At 42.0% G+C, this 19662-nt stretch overlaps 1 protein-coding gene across 9 annotated transcripts in view; it reads right to left on the reverse strand.

The window, feature by feature from the left end:
- Positions 1-6905: 6905 nt before the first annotated feature.
- The window catches only part of GTDC1 (glycosyltransferase like domain containing 1), a 185775-nt gene continuing 173018 nt past the window's right edge, over positions 6906-19662 (reverse strand). For 3 of the 9 annotated variants that reach the window (XM_052791184.1, XM_052791185.1, XM_052791186.1), the window contains 4 exons: positions 16216-16286; positions 15424-15515; positions 13792-13870; positions 6906-8062 (listed from right to left, as the gene is read on the reverse strand). In XM_052791184.1, coding sequence (XP_052647144.1) covers positions 8022-8062; positions 13792-13870; positions 15424-15515; positions 16216-16286 — 283 coding nt within the window. In that variant the 3' untranslated portion in view covers positions 6906-8021. Of the gene's footprint in view, positions 8063-13791; positions 13871-15423; positions 15516-16215; positions 16287-17075; positions 18308-19107; positions 19333-19662 lie in introns of those variants that run through there. The other 6 variants (XM_052791183.1, XM_052791190.1, XM_052791187.1 and 3 more) reach the window with 4 other exon arrangements.

Here is a 19662-nt window from a genome sequence, read left to right on the forward strand (position 1 = left end):
AGCAAATGCAGCCACCCTCAGGCACGAGTGCGGGAGGTGCAGTTGCTGGATGGAAAGCTGCTGGTCCCAGTTTGGGTACCGGTGACTACCCAACTTGATGTCCGAGGGGTAGAGCAGATATGCCCACTACGTTGCGGGGGGGGCTTAACCTCAACCACGGCTCTTTAGATAGAATTCCTACCTGTGCTTGGGTGAGATTTGAAATACCCGTCTCTCTGCACCGACTCTCCAGCGCCCAGGAACTGCATGAAACCAAGCATGCAATGAACATGGTATTTAGCAACCTTCGAAACTGCTTCTATCAGTGTATCTCATAAAACTACTCCAGCGTGTAAAAATGAAGTGATAAATGACTATGAGGGTTCCATATAATTCCTCGTGGACAGGTATGCACATCATAATTGGACAATCTGCCCCCTTGATTGCTATCTCAGCTTGGGAGACCGAGGATCACATAGCCATGGAAAATATGGAGTAATATGCAGGAATGCATGCCTGACTATCTGAAGCTGGCGCAGAACACCATTTTTTTTGTTTTGAGTTGGGAATGTATACGTTTCACATTTATGAATTTTTGCAAACTGCAGTGACAGAAGGTGTCTTTTGTCCTGCTTTTCACTCCTGTAGCATCAGCGCGAGCAGATCAAACACGTCGCACGGCAGCAAATTATCTCTGTTGACGGAACCAGCTCCACAAAGGTTACTTAAGAAAGGTGTGTAAGGTATTTCCTTTTTCTAATTAAAAGGAAAAAAGAAAAAAAAAAGTCTTTCAAGATAGTAAACCAGTTCAGAGTGGTACCTGAGAGAGGTAGATAGAGATTGAGTTATGATGGAAAACATACAGAAAAGGGCTGGAAAGGGCTTTCACAGTGTGATGGCCAGTTTTTAGCAGTAACAGTTCGGTGCAGTGCGTAGAGCTAAAGAAGCTGTAACTTTCTATCTGGGTGTAGCTAAGTAATTCAAGATGCTGCAAGTTAAATGTAATAGTAGAAAGGAAGAAGTTCAAAAACAAAGTCCCAGGCATTTCAACGCAGCGTATAGTATGCTAAATTGTGGTATTACAGAAATTGCTAAGAGTTTGGCCACAAAACGTTTCATACTGCACCAGCATTCTGCCAGGGCTGGGCTCCAGCAAGCCCGGCCATTTTTCCCTTCACCTGTGCTTTTTATTTTCCCCCGTTTGTTAACATAAACCGAAAAACTCCTGCTATGTCAGAGAATTACAGCCCTTGTCCTGAGCGTACCTCTCCGTTTATTAAATCAGCGCAACCGAAAAGTCACCACGCACCAGGCAAAGATAACTGCAAATCTGTTCTTACCCTCCCCGTACCACCTGAGTGCCGCTATTATTCCTCATCCTTGGGGAAAGGACCCCATATGTGAGTTTCAGAAACCACCTCAGTAACTCCAAGCATCATTATCAATAGTAGGATGAACTGCAGCTGGGATGCACTGAGAAGGCACGGTAATACTCGCCCTAATCTCTGCATTCATCTCACTGGCCCTTGCTAGGAAGTTTAAGTACATTTACTGGGGATTCTTCAGCCCTTGAAAGGTAGGAAGACATCTATGAGGCTTGACGTACTAGCTAATTAACTTGGGTTTGGAAAAAAAAAAATCTTCTTATCTACTTAACTTTGAGACACTCTCTTTGTTTTTAAGCCTGCAGACTACCTTCTCTTTAAAATGCACGTTACGTACAACTCAATAGTATGGAATGTATTATTTTTAACGAGGACCTATTTTAACTTGGACCTAAAACTACTAACATTTGACAGAGAGGGTTTTTTTAAAAACATTTGCAGAATCAGCTGAACGATAGTCTGTAGCCTGTGTTTTGCAAGACAGGCTACAAAATCATCATGCTTTTTTTCTGTCCTTAAAAATCCAGGAACGTGAATGTATGAATCACTTGAAAATGAACCCCCAAATGCATACCCCCCCCCCAAACCTATAAGGGGTTTAAAAAAAATCTTCCAGTTTTTGTTTCTTGGTCTCTAGAAGGTGGGGGGTCGGGGGGGGGGGGTACTGAGGTTGGGAGAAAGTGATTGAATTCGTGCCTGCAGTGGTTGGGGCACGTGAGTGTTTCATGCAGTTCTTCCGACAGGAACACAGACATAAGCAACTCCTGTAAGATCCCTGCTCAGAATTAAACCGTACTAAAATTTCCTGCAAATGGCACGGAGCGGTTTTAAATCCTCACCATATTCCTAACAGATAGAACAGTGGCATGATTGACCAAGCTTTTTTTCTTCTTCTTCTTTTTTAAAGTACACATATGATGATGCATCATAGTTATAAACAGATGGTATTTGGCCTCCTTCCTATTCTCAACATTTGGAATTCCTAAACTATGTGAATTAAACAATAATATTTTATAAACATACAAGGGATTTTGCTCACTGCTTTGTTAACATAGAAATTATACAATGCTGACATTTATTTAAATTTTAAAAAGTAAACAAGAGTGTGTATTGAATTAAAGCAAACTAAAATCAACAGAAAGAAATATGTTCTGCGCGCACATTACCTACAACGGCACGGGCCTTTTTCGGGAGACATAATGGGATGAAGCACAAATTGTAGCTTAGACAGTCTGATCCTTTGTGCTCGAAAGGCTCATTTAACACCTCACTGTAAACAACGGATATTTATACCATAATTGGCCAGTTGACCATCAGTTGTTCATTTACTATGTAACCTGCTATTATGGAGTTAAAAGAAGTTCCTTTCTGTTGGCTTTTCTAGGAGTGAAAGTGTGTTTGCAATTTTAGTACCAACTGGATTCAGTCTAACACTTGTACTTAGTATGAGAAACATTTTCATAATACCAAAATTTGGGGGAATAGGAGTATTCCTGCCAGGAAGGGAAGAAGAAAGTATTGGTTCTTAAAAGAAGAATTCTGTTTGCTTGGTTTCCTCTTTCCTTTCCGTTTTAACCCCTTTTTAGGCACCTCTCTAGCTGTGCAAAATTGAGAAGCACTTAGGTTTTAATCACTATTCCCAGGTCTGTAAGAGGTTCTGTGATGAATAAATAATGAATCAGAGATTTTAATCAGTGTTATGATTTTTGAAAAGCCTAATTATCATTGTTTACAGACATGCCTTTCCAATGTATTTCCTTGTTTTGCCTTCAAAGCTCTAAGGGTTAAGCCCCTAGCATGCATCCCTCCCATTCCTCCCCAGCGCCCGCACTCCTTTGCTCTGTTTTCTTTCGGGGTATTTTTTGTTTGTTTGGGGGTTGTTTGGGGTTTTTTTTGGGTTGGTTTTTTGGGTTTGTTTTTTTTTTTTTCGGAACACGGACACCCAAACCGTAGGAGAGATGGAGCCGGGCAGCCGGAGGCGCGCAGGGCTTTGGGGGGGAGAAAAAAAGCTGCCCACCCCCGGCAGCCGCTCCGCACCCGCGGAAAGGTGGGGTGGTGGTCGTGTCTTTCTTTTTCCCCGCTGCATATACAAATGCGACAAAAGGATCTTATTTTCGAAATAACAAAATATTTTTATTATCGGTAACAGCTAGAATAAAAAGTGGCGGGCAGCCCCCCCCCCTCCCCCGAGGGAGGTTTTTTTTTTTTTTTTTTTTGGGGGGGGGGGGAGCAGGCTGCTGCTCCGCGGAGCACCGCCGCCCGCGGAGGGAGCTGGCAGCGCTGCGCAGGGATGCGCGGAGCAGCGCGGAGCAGCGCGGAGCCGCCCCGCAGCCATCGCTCCCGGCTCCCGAGCGTCCGCTGCGCCCTCCTCGCCTTTAGCATCACTATTGTGGGTGTTATTATTATTTTTTTTTTTTTTTTTAGCTTTAGCTGCCATTGGCCTCGTTTAACCCCGGTTCCCATCCCTGCCCCAGCTTTTCGGCCTCGCCGGGATGGGAAAAACCTTTTCCCCGGGTGGGATGCTCAGTGCCAACGGCCCACTCACCCCCCCAGCCCACCCCAAAACCCGCGTCAGATGCGCTTCGAGCAACTCCAGCCCTGCGGTCCCATCCCGCTGCCTCCTCCCCGTTATTAAGCGCTGGCTGCTGCTCCTTCCACGGAGGGTGGGTGCTAAGTCGTAACGCAGTTATATAGCGCTTGATTATCAGCTTCCAGCAACAGCTGTGTATATTCTTTTAAGAATGTAAAGAAATATCAGAAGATAATGCAGCATTGCTATTTATTACCCTATAATTAAAGTTCTGACGGTGTTTCTATTATAAAACCTGATTTGCAAGGGTTCATAACTCAGAGACGAAATCTTCCTGCAAGACGAAGCCTCGCTCACCAGACTGAATCATTTAAAAAGTATTTCAGTTAAATAAGGTTAGCCTATTAGAGGGTAAAATTCTCAAGGACTTTCATTAAGGTGCTCATTTATATCTGCAAATAAAGAATTGCAAAGTTCCCCAAATCAAGGATATAGAAGAGGAAAATATTTTTTGCAAAATCAAGGATTCGTGGAAAGGTTTTAATATAATTCTCTAGGAAATTATTCCCATGAAAACAATTTGTTTGAAAGAAAATGCCCTCCGGGCTTTTCCACACAAACTAGTCTTGGGCTAGTACATGAGAACCAAACTTGAAAGTGACTATGAACAGAAATGAGACCGGCTAATTCATTTCAACTGTCCTTACTGGAATAAAAAAAACAAAGAGTAAACAGCTTCAACAGGGAAAGGTGAATTTAATTTTCAAGGCCCTTTAACTTTAATAATCTGAGGAACAAGATGGGAGGTACATTCTACCCTCCCAGTTATCCTGATATAAATTCATTCAAGATTTATATTGGTGTAATAGAGAAGCAGAATTTGCTCCATGATTTCTAATGAACTGCTGGCTCGGTCTTTAAAAATGCAATTAGAAAAATCTAGCCTCCTAATTCAGAACAGCTTTGAGCTAAGTCAGAGGTCTCGACGCTGCAAACACGGATGGAAGCCGGTCTGTACCACAGCTCCTCGCGGTGCCTGCAGCACGACCGGAGTGGGGCTAGGAATGCTGGAAACGGTTTGCTACAGAATTCCCCAGTTATTTTAGGATTTTCTTTTCTATTATACGGGAAAAGACAGTTCTCATGTGGAATAAACCTGTGTTTCCTGTGATCTCAAATACTAAGACAAAAGGATTGTAGGATTAGGTGCCTGGCCTGCTATTGATGCAGAAGGCAAGGAGCTGTCTGGTCGGAGCGCTGCCTGGCGAGTCTGGCAGGAGTTGGGAAAACCCGTTCGGCTTTAACCCTGTGCCGAAACTTGTACCAAAGCGCTCGCAGCTGCTGTGTCAATGCAGGTGAAACATCAATAAATATGAAAGTAAGTCAAGGTCTAATTCTGTCATTTTACTCATAAGATTAGGTCTCGGCAGTCACCGCTTACTCATGTGTGTAGGAACAACGGGACCGAGATCCCAATTTGTCTCTCTGACCTTTTGAAGTGAAGGCTTTCAATGAAGCGGCGCGGAGCGGCTGTCTCGTTTGATCTTCAGAAACTGCGAGGCACGACTCCTCAGGTTGTTTCGGTCTACAGCGGGCTGGTGGGGGCAAGACTGCCTCGGGGGGAAAGATCACCTCCGACTACCTGGAACTCCTACCCAAACCCTCCTGACCGAGGACCTCGAAACAGGGTGGTCCCCGACACGAGGCCGACCTGAAGGTCCTAGGAGATGCGGTGAGGACATTGGCATCCCGGCTCTAGAGCAGCTGTGTATCTTCGCTAAGAAGGCAAAGAAATATCAGAAGATAATGCAGCATTGCTATTTATTACCCTGCAATTAAAGTTCTCATAGAGTTTCTATTAGAAAGCGTTATTTGCAAGGGCTCGTAACTCGGAGGGAAAATTTTCCATCAAGACGAAGCCTCGCTTACCAGACTGAGCTGGGTATGGTTAAAGCATCACTAAGCAAAGCAAGGCAGAGTACTACCTCGCCGCGGAGCTGGGCGAGACCTCCTTCGGCCGCAGGCCTGATCAGGGTGTGTGCCGAGGGGAGCAGGAGCTTCAACTCGAAACCACAGAGCTTTGGTGTATCGAGTCTGTTCACCACAAGCCCTAGCGCAACACGAACAGCATCCCCTCTTTCCTCTTTATTGGTTTGGAGAATGACTCACTGTGAAACTTGAACCGATTCGCTTTAATTGTACCACGCCTCAGTTTCCCCATCGGTAAAGACAAAAAAATAATTTCTGATTCGCTCTCGCCAGGGCGAGGTGTGATAACATTAGTAAACACCTATGAAACACCCCGGTACTAAGTGCGAGGCAGTCCTGATACTTGACCCTGCCAAGTACGACTACCACACCTAGACACGCTGTCTTGAGAAGACCGCTTCTACTCAACCACATGGAACGCCTAGAGCCAAGCCGGGCTTCGGTTGAGCAGAAATGAGGAGGAACCAACATACAAGACAGAGGACTACCGCAAAATTGCCACTCTGCAGTGCAAGGAAAACAGCCGAACACTTACCGTTGGGTTTTTTGATTGATTGCTTAATGGAGCAATTTTAAAGAGAGGTACCGCACGCTCTCTCTCGCACTGAGAAAGGACGGTTTGGCATCTTGGTGGCGTCAGAAGGCATGACGTGTGTGGAGGAGGACTTGCCGACGTCTTTCACCTGCCGTGGACGGAGCTCGGGCAAAGGAAAGATGCTGCCGGGATGGGGAGAGGAGCTACCGTGCCTGCCACGAGGGAAGGCGAAACCATAGCTGCCCGCAAAGAGAGGTCTTACCGGCCTTCACATCGTTAACGCCTTACCGAGAGTCCTCTTCTTGCTTCTTCCCAGAGCAGAGTTGAAAATCTTGGAATTGTCATAACGTTTTATTATCACTTGCAAAACAGATTCTACTTCATCAGATAAAGACACAATTGCATTCATTGACTCTGACACAAGGATATGCATAGTGATAAACATACAGATAGATGTACACACTTACACATGAATGAGATATGCTAATTAAAAATTGCAGTGGGCACTTTATTAAAAATTTATTGTACAATCTACATCTTCAAAACATTTTACATCAACAAATATAGCAGCTTGACTGCTGGAATCATAAGTGATTTATCTTTAAAAGACTGTATTTGTAACTGGATGCAAAGATTCTTGATGAACTGCCGTTACATTTAAACTACTGGTTTTTATTGGAAGTATTTTGACTGTTATCTGTTTGTTCTCCATCCTTGAGAGAAATAAAACAAGTGTCTCGGCTTTCATTTTATCGGATAGATGGCACCATGTAGCATATTTCCCATGCTAGTTTGAATTACAGCTGTTTATCTTTCAGCTTTCTTTAAGATTAATTAAATGCAAATGTAACTCCACGAATCATGGGATTACCTGCCAGACCCCTTATTAATACCTTCACTTAAAAACCCCCGTGCCAGAGAGTCATTAATTTGCAGGGAAAAAAAAAAAAAAAAAAAAAGAAAAGTGCTAAAGCAGCCCTTTGCCTCCAAACAACCCGGAGATGGCTGCCCAATTAGTCCGGCAGCGTTCGGATCCTCCTTTCAGGCCCTGTGGCCCTTTGAGGACACAATAAGGCTCCAATGATAACCTGGCAACCTAGGTAGAAACTCAGCCAAGTGTGAGCGTTTGAAGCTGCAGCTTGGCTGCCATCGTGTCGGCGAAAAGAAAGAATTCAGGCACCATGTCATCCAGTACAAAGGATAAAAACAGATTCAACCGGAAATTCAATGTGGCACCACATATGGGATACATGAGTGCGGTTACACAACAGGCCACATATTTTTTTTGAACAGTCTCCTGCATGTGATGCCGAGGACATGTGTAACCATCATAACGTCTCTAAGAATCTGTATTTAATTTGAGCTGGGGTGGTGGCAGGGATTGGAGATCTGAAGCCGCCACAGGTTTGTGGCAGATGGCTCTGTGTCAGCTATGACAAGCAGCCAGGCTCGGCTTCCTCTGCAGATTTTCTTTTCTCTCTGATCAGGTAAATATGGGCACACTCTGGAAACTTCCACAATTCTGCCTGAGGCTGCAAGTTTGTGACTTAGCCCCATCTGTCACAAATCTTCCCTCGGTTCTGCTGCGAGCAGAGACCTGAATTTACCGCCGAGCGCTGCCCAAGAAAACCCAGCCGTCTCGCCCTACGAGGAAGCAGAAGAGAAAAGCGCACGAAGCCGCGTTAGATGCTGGGACGCAAAAGGGACCTCTCTCTTTCTCCCTCTCCTCTCTCGCGGGAAGGAGCGCGGCTCTGTGCCGAAATGAAGCTCTGCAACGCCCGGGATTTCAGGAGGGGTGGAAGCCAGTTGGTTGGTCAGAGAACGCTTACGTGGCTTTAGTTGGAAACGGGGTGAATTCTGCATTTTTTTTTTAAAGACAGGTAAGCAGGCAGCCCCACGCTATTTGCTCCTGGATGAGCACTGTCAAACGTCCGTCTGCTTTACTGGCGGTCTCGGCCAAGGGCTGAACACCCACGGGGACCGACCTGCCTCTCCCACCCTCAGACACGGCAGAACCACGAACCAGCAGGAGCGAGGGCCTAATTCTCCTGCTTGATCATCATCGGTCTGGCTTCTGGGCTTTATTTTAGAGTAACCTTGGAGAGAATAAATTCAACGCTTTTTTGGGGGAGTGATAACTCTGCAAAGGTCTGGGCATCCATTTCTTCATAGAATAGCGATTCAGTCAACACAGAGAGCCAGAGAAGCAAAGGTTTCACATAAAGCAAGATCTGTCCATGAAGAACAGGCAGCACAAAAAGATGTCAGTAGCAGTACAGCATCTTTTATGAAGTAATCAACTTATTTGTTTCTTGTGTCCTAAGATCAGAACTGAAGCAATTAATATCTACTCTGCCATCGTTACACTTCAGAGTTAACCTTTAGAATTTAATAAGGACTGTTCATCCATTCAGACCTGCTGTTTCAGGACAGTTGCAGTTCAAGCAGACAGTACTGATTTGGCGCACGTTTTACGCACTTTTAAAAAAATTACCTTAAAATTGAGAATTGGAGGCGATTATTCAGCACAAAACCTGAGATTTGGCAGGCAAGACAGCAGAGTGATTTACAGAGCCCATTTGCAGCGGGTCAGCTTCACTCTGTGACCCAGCTCCTTCCCTCTGTAAGTGCATATTGGGGAAGAATCAAGGTGGAAAGCAGCTTGTAGTAACTAGTTTTTGGAGCTCAACTTTCGAAGTCCAGGCACCTTTGGAAACCACCACCAAAAGACAGCACTGGTTTATATGACTTGGGTGCACCATGAGGCCCAAATCAGAGCTATATAATATTCCTCAGCAGAGTAACAGTATTGCCCTGAACAAGCTGGTCTGTTCTGCAGTTTCTTATAGTGGCCTTTTAAAACTCATCTCATTCCTTCCACCTTTAAACAAAGCCCAGCAAATGTTGGATGCGAGTCTATGCAAGATACGCTGGTGAGTACCTTGCATAGGATGGTCCAGAACACACTGACCAACCGCAACAGTAGGAAAACAGTTTCAGGCTTTCTTTCTGAAGGTAATTTGAGTAAACTTTACTGAAAAAAATAAATTTTCATGCTTTTTTGTGACTTTTATTTTAAAGTCCTATTTCCTTTGACCCATTTCTCCATGTACCATTTTGCAGCGGCTGTGGTTCCTCTGCCAGTTTTCATTGACTTTCGAAAACTAAATTGGAAGCTATCTAATATCGTTATAATAAAAAGTTCAAAGTCCTGGTGTTTGTGCCGAAAGATGCGCACAGATCTGCTTTCTTAATGAACGCTTTCTTCCTGTTCTGCAGGTGCAGCCAACTGCTACGAGCTATAGACCAACATTTTCAGAGAGCTGAAATCTCCTAGACAGACACCTCAGAGAGCCAAGAGCAAGGGAGAAGTTCAGGTGCAGGCCACATACATCTGTATATATATGTATACTAATGTGTATGTCTACATAGATGTATATTATGGCGATAAATGTAGGGCTGGATCCCAGAATGACCTAGCAGGCAACTTCAGCAGCCTACCTGCTAGCTCGTTTCTTCCACGGTGAGGATCCACGTTAGCTAGCAGAGCTCACTCTGCCACAGCTGCTTCCAGACCCACGTGCTGCTTGAAGACCTAAGGCTGACCCAAAATGCTTAAATTGTGTCCCCCAGTCCAGCAGATCTTCCCACCTGTGCAAACCTCCTAAGCTAGCTGGATTTCACCAGTATCAGCCACGCATATGGGAATGAAAAATGTCAAGACTTGAGTCTAACCTGGATGCGACCCTGAGCAACGAAATCCGACTTGGAAGTGAGATCCTAGTTTGCAGCTGGCCCTGCTTTGAGCAGAGGCTGACCAGGTCACCTCCAGAGGTACCTTCCTTAATTACCCTATGATTCTATGTTCTAAATAAGTAACCGAAGTTTCCTTTCACATAAGAAATCCTTGTTATATACATTTTACATAGGATCCCATGCCTAAGCACTGAAACAGAGATGGGAGAGCATGGACACAGCACGCTGCGCTCCAGAGTTCCCAGGCTGCTATCACCTTCCCGTACAGGCTCTGAGAAGCAGCTCTAGAGCACCTCTGAAACCATTTTAAATTATGCTCACTGGAAACTGAGCATCTCAAGAGGCAAACGCAAGTTTCCCACTTGTGCTTCCAACCTCCTTCTGACCTGCACCTACTGCTAACCAGGCAAAAGCACAAATTCAGTACAATGTCTTCTTTTTTCCCTGCAAACGTGCTCTGCTGATGAACAGAAAGCCAGCAGGATGGATGGCAATACTTGTACTATTTGCATACCCTATAAAGCTCTAAATTAACTTTATCAGCTCAGGACAAAAGATCTGGAGAACACTGTAAGCAAACATCTGCTCAATATACATTCACCATTAAAAAGTAAACAGTAGGTTTGGCTCCATAAGGAACAGGTTGAAAATTATCAGAGTACAACACATCACATAAACCGATGGCATGGCCTGGAATACTCTGCAAAGCAATGATCACGCCAGCACAAAAACAGCTCTCAAGCATCAAAATGGCTTGAATGATGAGAGATTAGAATATAAACATGGAATAACATTCACGAGGAGAGACTGAAAAGACTGGGATACTGTTTGACAGATGCTTATAAAATACTGAATGGTATAGAAAAGATGGACGGGGAGCTCCTGCTTCCAGGCGAACAACTCCAGAACGAGAAGACACTCCACGCAACCGAAGGTGGGGAAATCCTGAGCCCACTGAAGGAAATGCTTTTAACACCATCTGTAAACGTAAGATGAACCGCTTTGCTATAGGAAGACGTGAAAGACAAGAACAGGGGTTTCCAAGCGCCTGACCATCAAATGGAGAACTATTATGTACAGCCTGGCCATACTTAATACCAAAAGGTAATGAAAGATGATAAAATGTCCAAGTCCAGGGTTAGGACCAAACTCTAACTCTGGAAGACCAAGGGAAGACCTTTACTACCCCATTTCTACCTTTGTCAGCCTTCTCCTGAATATCTGATGCTCACCACTATCAAAACCACGGTATTAAACACGTGGCGTGCTGGTCCAGAGCGGCAGTTAGCATCCTTACGGAACAACGAATTTCTCGTGGAGTTTTGTTGGGGAGTGGGTGAGGATAGGGGCAGAGGCATCGTCCCTGGCTCTTACATGGCCTGTACAAGAACTACGAGCAACTACTGCTCCTTGCAACAGCGTGGCTAATGGGACACGCAGCATGAGGCTCTCCTGCATCCTCATGCGTCCAGCGCCCCGTATCCTTAGGCTGAGAATGCCTCCTGCTGATTTCCTAGCTATGTCTAAATATTAAAGCTGGATCAGGAGCAGTTTTCCCTTCGACGTGTTTTCCTGAAACACCAAAGATACTGCTTTATCTCAAATCAGAGCAAAAAGAGAAGGAAAAAAAGAAAGTTTTGTTAGAACTGCCCTATACAGCCAAACCCTGAGACTGGAAACAATTCAGATGTCTACGGTCTAACTGGGATCTTAATTTGATTTTACAGTAGTTTAATCCCTTTGAATTCAGCAGACTTCCTTCTACAGTGGTGTAAGAAAGACAAAAAATCACGCCATGTGTCTTTTCATAGGCAGGTGAGCTTCTGTAGTGTGATGGAAATGAGAAGATGAATGTCAGAAAGTGGGCCAAATTCTTTTCTCCGTTAAACAAGCATGAGTGAGAGTAGGATTTTACTGTAGGAACTGAAGCTGACAGCATGTCAACCAGCACTCATTCAGCTGGGAGGGCTGGGAGAGATTATTTAAAGTTGTCAGCTCCTTCCATGCCTGGCTTTTGGCAATTCTTCTTGTCCCTTTCCACTGTATACTCTTTATACATGCTGTTTTAAATTAAGAAACTGAAGTGAGGGAACTGAAAGGTAAACTTAAAGAAAATAATGCAGGAACAAATGCTTTGCCCTATTTTTTTTTTTTTTTTTTTTTAAATTTTAAAGCTACTAGATAGGGAGCTTGCAAACACTGACAGGTCTTATGGTGTACTCTGACGGAAACGGATGCCCCCTTGTTGCTACTTGCTTCATTCTGGCGCTTACTTTGGCAACCACAAATACCCAGAACCAGAGAGCAACGTTTGATCCCGTAAAACTAGAACAGAACAAATAATTGATAACAAATGAGGCTTGCTTTCCACTCATCTCAATCTTCTGCTAATAACTGGTTGAAGGCAATGTCGAAATGCAAATGAGCCAGCCTTGGGTGCTGTGGGAATACACAGGGTAAGTAAAACATCATTTGGAAAGGTTTTCATAGGTGCTTACATTATGAACACTTTAAAAAGCCTGCCAGCACGAATCTGCTCTGTCGAGTTAAGCTATGGCAGTTTAACGTCCTGTCTGTGCATTTTCAGAGGGATATTCATTCCGTCCGGCTCCCTAACCGGACTGCCCCGCTGCCCTTTATCTCCCTTTTGCCCCAACTTTGTCAGCACAAGCACTGAGGCCAACTGAAGGAATAAACTGCCTGTTTAATTAGACCGCTGTCTAATTATTATGGATATCCTTGGTAATAAAACCCCAACGATATGTAAAAGGATAACCCGAGGTACTTCTGTTGGTGATTACTTCCCGATCTATGAAGCAGAATCCCCAACCAGTAGAGAAAAGCACTGTTTGCTTTTAAAGCATATTTACTTTCAAAATTTCACAGACACTTTACGAACTTCGGGCAGGGAGCATGTCAGGAAGGTTTCTGAAAGAAAAGTAGCTAGTCAGTATGCACTACTGTGCTGGAGTCCCTTTTCTATTCCACTATCGTATACATAACATTACACTGATCTGAAAAAAGTGAAAATACGGTGGAAGTGCTGCGTACCCTTCACGATTTCACTCTTTTCATCTTCCTAAAAAGCAGCATCGTTCCAACTATAATGACATTAACAGCACCTACCTAAGTCAGCGGTTTTCTAGGAGGTTTTGCGGATAGTTTCATCGCGGAAGGAAGACTTGGCATACGTGGGTGTAGGTACAAAAAGACACCTCTAACAGTATTCTCCGAGCTGATCCAAAGCCTATTAAAGGCAACAGGGATCTTTTTCTCTGGTGCTCACAGGTTCTGGATTAGGCTCTGCTTTACTCATTTTAAAACGATCCCCCGTTCAGCTCAATCGCTACCTGTTGCAGACATTGAGTCCGAACGCTCGGAAGATCTGAACGGGGCTGCACCGTTAACGGTGCACGTCTACGAGGGGGTAGGATAAACACCTTCAGCTTCTACCTGCAAATCATCCCGAGGGATTTTTTTTTTTTTTTAAATCCTTTTTTTTAAAAAAAATCCTTCAAGCAAATTAGCATTTCGCTTATGGGGCTCGTGCACATGGTTTAAACCCGTACTATTTTATAGCGGTACTTGCTCTACCGCTACTTCCATTTGTAGTGTACCTTGGCTCTGTCTAGGAGCTGGGGATCCACACGTAGAGAGAAGATCCACGTGAACCCAACTGTTAGCTGAGCTTGAAGCCTTGGGAAATGTCAAGGTAAACGTTTAAGGACCGGTTTCCCTTTGAAGGCACCATGTATAACTATACGATACTATTGACTCAAGAAGTAATGCTGAACACTGGAAGTGTTCAGTCAGCATTTTAAACTATTATGAGCTACCTTCTGAACCATTGCCAAGTTAATAGACAATGAAAGATAATGAGCTTGAAATTGGGTGTTAAATTGCATTTTTGGTTCTCTCCTTTTTTTTTTTTTCTTGAAGTTTAACTGTTTCCTCCAGAAACAACATCGTCTTTGATGTATCATTATGTAAACGTCTATTTTTAGGTCACAAAAAAAAGTCAGGCGTGGGCGAAACCCTCGCTCCTCCTGCTACATGTGTGCGGGAAGGGGTAGAGAGGCAGACGACACACGGCGAGACCCGACGCTTTCTGGTCCCCAGAGGGAGGAAGGTGGAGAGATGAGGTTAGGTCTGCCGGCAGCATGAGCCTCCAAATTAAGGAGGAGATTACTCGACTTGCTCATTAACAGAGCGCCTGGACGGCGACAGCCAGGGAACGCTAAAAGGACCGCGTTCGTATCGCACGGGTAACACGAGGAGTATTTCCACGCGCTCCCGAGCTTTTAAGGACTTTCAGCTGAATTCAGGGTTTTTTACAACCTGAAACACCTTTGTCGTGCAGGGGTAATGTGTATCCAACCTGCCCACGGCATAGCCAGGACTGTAAAAGTCATAAAACGCTGTAAGTTTACACGTCAGCATGCAGAAAACAGCAGTTATTTTTCTAAGAGCGGCGTCGTGTAATAATAGCTCTTCACTGGAATAATGTAAAATTTAGTGCTTCATCTACAATCGCGTAATTAAAAAAAAAAAAGTGTGACTCCTAGCAGTAGAAATACAGCTCTTAAAAATGTGAAAGTCGGTCTAGCATTGAAGACTCGCTCAAAACTTGAATGGAAGGTCTGCCACTGAAACTGTACTTTCTCTACATAAATAACTGCAAAGAACAGGACACGAGAAATACCAGTAAATTATGCTTCCGATAAACTTTTTTTACAATCAACATACCTTAAAAAGCAAAGAGTTAAAATAATCATAATTACGAAAATAATTCAAGTAATTCCGAAAGGCAGAGAAATCTTACCTGATACCAGTCACCTGCATTTTTTGCGGACCGAAGATTAAATTAGGATAGGAAGGTAGGCTTATCCTCATTAGGATAATTGTGGGATCTTTCTTTTATTTTCCTTTTAAACTAATGAGTTGCATTAATCCAGGTTCATTTTTATAAGCCTCTTGGGTCCAAATGTAAAGGACAGTCATTTTAGAAAACAATAAATTAAAAAAAAGCATGCAGCATGCATTAAGTGCACGTATTTCATAAGACCTAGGTTAATACAACTGGCATCTAGTTTAATTAATCCTTGTTAGTGTAACGACTAATATCCCTCCCTAGCATGTTTCCTTTAAACATTAGTATGTTAATTAAATGTTGTTTTTTTAAGGTTTTTTTTTTTTCCTTTGTACTTCAATATGGCATTATATCATGTAAAACTATTCTGAACAACTACCTTATAGAGATGTTTCCTTACAATATCTGGTCTCTTGCAGAAATTCTGAAGCCTTTTAAAAAGCTGTTCAGGTGTAGAATACAGATATTCAGCTGCAGGAAAAACAGATACATTTTTAATGAAACAAAAACCTCAAAGCACACACTCGATATTAGTCACTTTACTAATTAAAAATGCATATTGCTCTGTGCCGCCTCGTGTTTTACATTATTTAAGCATGATTTTATAAGGTTACCTCAGCTCACAAGGATGTTTAATGCTAAATAAGACTGTGTAGTTGTGCTGTTTAGACATCTCCTTTGGGTGATTAAAATACATTATTCTAATGTAACACAATGCATATGTGATACATTTAGTGATGAGATTTTTCAAAGAACTGGTACTACATTAGTCTGTATCCTGTACCGCAGTTGCATACTATTAACTATTAAATTGTTTAAATAATTTGGTGTGATTTTCAGGCCTCGGGTTTTTTTTTCTGTGTATCAAAAAAAATCTGCAAACCATTGCAGCATCACTGACCTTTTAACAAAAATCTATCATTACGGGTTGTGTATGCTAACAATGAAGAATGCTATTTCAAAACTTGCTTTTGTGTTATCTTAAAAGAACAGATGGCAAATATAAACTTCGTCTAATGTATTAAAACACATAAAATTTTCCTTAACACTAACATGTTGGCTTGCCAAATAAACAATTGCTTTTGCTCAAGTTTATTCTCAAACTTAGTATTTTAGCACGAATCGCGTTATTACGTTTCAGCAACAAGAATATATGCAACGAAGCAGCTACCTGGAAATATCTCTGGGTACACCAAGGCTTTGGGACACAGCGGATAACAGCCGCAATGTACAGCTTCGACCCTGAAGATTAGAAATAATAAATACACAAAAATAGACGTTAGTGAGCCAAAAACTTATTTTGGCGCAAGAGCATTGAGGTTGACTATGTACAGCAAGAGTGAAACCTTTTTTTCCTTCAGCAGCATAATCCTTCTAAATGCCAAAGTTGCTCTTTTTAAAGAAAATTTTATTGATCATATGAATTACATAGAACAGAACAGCGAGCATATGTTTTGTTCGCTGAATAAATCAAAGCGCAGCTCTGCATTTTTTTGTTTTTTAAATACTGTTTAACACATTTTATAATCAGCAGACAGACACATGTAACAACATGGTGAAGTATGGACGGCTTTTCTTAATAATGCTGCAGCGAAACAAGGGCATACGTGCGCACGTTTGGATACGTGTGTACGTATACACAGATGCACACGATCACCGTTACCTGGCAGAACAGATATTCTCCTTAGACTTTCAGACCCCAAAGGTTACAGTTAAATATAGCCTGGGAACAACTCGCAGCATGCTTCAGGCTGGGAGATTTTAGCTTATCCACATGCTTCAGATAATTTCCTTTATTTTTCGGGACATAAACTGTTGTATTTTTTAATAACTACCGATGAGATTCCTTTGCCAAAGCGTGCGGTGCTTTGTACTTGTGTTTTTTCAAGGAAGAATTCACATATCTCCGGTAACGTCAAACCCAAACATTTTATAATTGCAACGCAGTGGCGCAAAGTTTTCTCGTAGCGCATCTAAAGGAAAAGGTATCCTCTTCGTGCTTGCATTTTAATAGCTGAACGGGTTAAGGCATCAAGTTTTCAGTTTATTTTTTTTGCATAATGACCATTGATCTGACATAATGTCCCTCCAAAGATACAACTGTAATTTCTGTTGGCCAGAAATTACACAGTGAAATTCAAAACACTTCTTAAAATATGTTTATTTTATGAGAGTCTTTGAATTTCCTCCAACATGTTGACCATACGAGGACTTTATTTTTAACTTCGGTTTCCCTCAGTCCCCAGAAAAAAAATATCTGAAATCTCGTCAACGTTCACCTTTTCTATTTTCACTGACGATCCAAAAGGCTTTCGCTACTTTCATGTGCATATCGGGTTTGGTACTTTATTACAGGCACCCAGAAGGAACTCTCTTTCCTTTAGATCTACTCAGTTTTAACCAGGAAAAAAATAAAATAAAGAATAACATATTCAGCTTTCATGCTAGAAAACTATGCATATCCACAAAACCCAAAGATACACATTTCTCTGCAAATGGTTTTGCTAAGCAATGATTGCTAGTTTTTTTCATAAACTTTTAAAATTTGTAATTTATGGTTTTTTTTAAATAACATATGCACTTCAGATTGCATTTTAAACATTAACAACAATTTCAAAGTGTACATCGTCTAGCACTATATTTTTTACCAAAGGGAAATGTTTCTGATGTGTGATTTAATTGATGATTTCAGTTCTTAAATATTGTGTCATATGTCAAAGCAAATAGATTTTTAAAGTTTTCTTTAATCTAGAAGAAAAAAAAAAAAGAGTGAAACTGTGGACATTTCAGTAATAGCTCAGATCACTAAGTTATGTTAAAATATTTGCTTTTTAATCATATCGTCTGCATGGAAAAAAAAAAAAAAAAAGAACAGCTCCCTAAAACAAAACTGCAGGCCAAGATGCAATCTGAGTCATCATTTGAGTATGCAATTTCCCCTTATGAAAAACCTCTATCAGGATCATGAATTAGTAAAATCAGAATTTAATGCCTCTGTAGTTTGCTGGATAAAAGTTAAAATCTGGAATTTTTTCATTTGCAAACGATCTTATTTGCATACTCGGTTTTTACCTCACCGCACCAAAGTTTCCGTGCGTTTTCTGACAGGTCCTTCCCACAGGGCAGTTAAGTCTCGCTATAAACCGTACACCTTTCAGATGCCAAGACCTATAGATCAAACCGAACAGGGCAGAGCACACGCAGAGGCAGGCTTTCGTCCGCAGACGGACAGGGAAGCTTTGCGATTTCCACGCATTTCTGTCCTTTTCCAGAAAAGTATCATATCATAACAATAACACAATTATTCTTCATTTCAATCCTTAAGCACTACTAGTTAAATAATAAATAGAGTTCCGATTGATCTATTGTTAAAATGGCTGGTAAATGGCCTTTTTATTCCAATTAACAAATCATCTGCTAAATCTATGAATCTTAATATTCAGATCTATTCACTTCAATTCATACAATTTATCTGCAAATAGTTGTTGGGCTTTTGATTCTAAATATAATTAGCTGATAATTTTGCTTGGCTGAATTACTTTTCTGGAGGGCCTGCTAAGGCTCTCAGTCGCATTATCTAGCAATAATGAATCTGATAGGTGAAATTTTTTACTGTAATGAGGATGAGACACAGTTGTGACACCTGAGTCTAGTAATAACAGAAGACTGCTAATTATCGACAGCACTTTTTTGTGTGATGCACAGAGAAAAAAAAATCCCTCATTATTAAAAAATAAAAAGTTACAATTATAAGTGACACCGGAGGAGAGTAAATAAAATGGAGTGATTAAAACATTGCTGCTTTAAGGGTGTTTTTAATTAAGTGGAAATGCTAATGTTGTCATACTTAGCAGATGGGATTAAAATTAGTTATTGTAAGTAACTCATATTTTATATGTTATGTTTTCCATTCTGTTATGGTTTCCACAGCATGTCTACAAGATCTAAGAAAGTGATACATTCCATAAGACATTTAAAAAATGAAATTCTCATAGTCTTTACAGCTCATAATAATGAACATCATGAATAAACTATTGAAAAAAAATCCTGCCAAGGCTTTTACCATAGTGACTTAACTCGCATGGAATGTAACCATAATGTACTGGGCTGCTGGAATCACACTGCTGGTCTGCCTTTGTCTTTTGCTGATTGTTGCATTTCTTATTTCCTTCACACTCAACAATAACAGAAGTTTGGTGTTTGGGCAGGCATCCAGCATCAAGTGTGGTGTCAAGAAGGTACAGCTTTGGTGCAAGGAAAGATGATGACCACCCACCAAGGTGATGTTCTGAACGAAAGCACAGGATGCATCATGTAACTGCAGATAAAAACCTAATTGCACACTTTCTCCTACTTTATTTGTGTAAAATTTTCCATCTGCTACATCTAAAGATGTCTAAACTGTTAGTATCAAACCTGCATTCAGCTGCCAGCTGTGCACATTAAGGATTGCAAAACACTAAGTAAATGAGGCAGCATAAAACCGAGTAGTACTGGTCCATCTGCCCAGTACTAGTAGGGACCCCCATACCTGGTCCTTTTAAAGCACCACACTGCTGCTCAAATTGATAAGGAAAATACTTAATAACATGCTTTAAGAGCCTTGGTTTAGAAAGCT

Source organism: Harpia harpyja, chromosome 7, assembly GCF_026419915.1.
Source record: "Harpia harpyja isolate bHarHar1 chromosome 7, bHarHar1 primary haplotype, whole genome shotgun sequence".
Taxonomy (NCBI): domain Eukaryota; kingdom Metazoa; phylum Chordata; class Aves; order Accipitriformes; family Accipitridae; genus Harpia; species Harpia harpyja.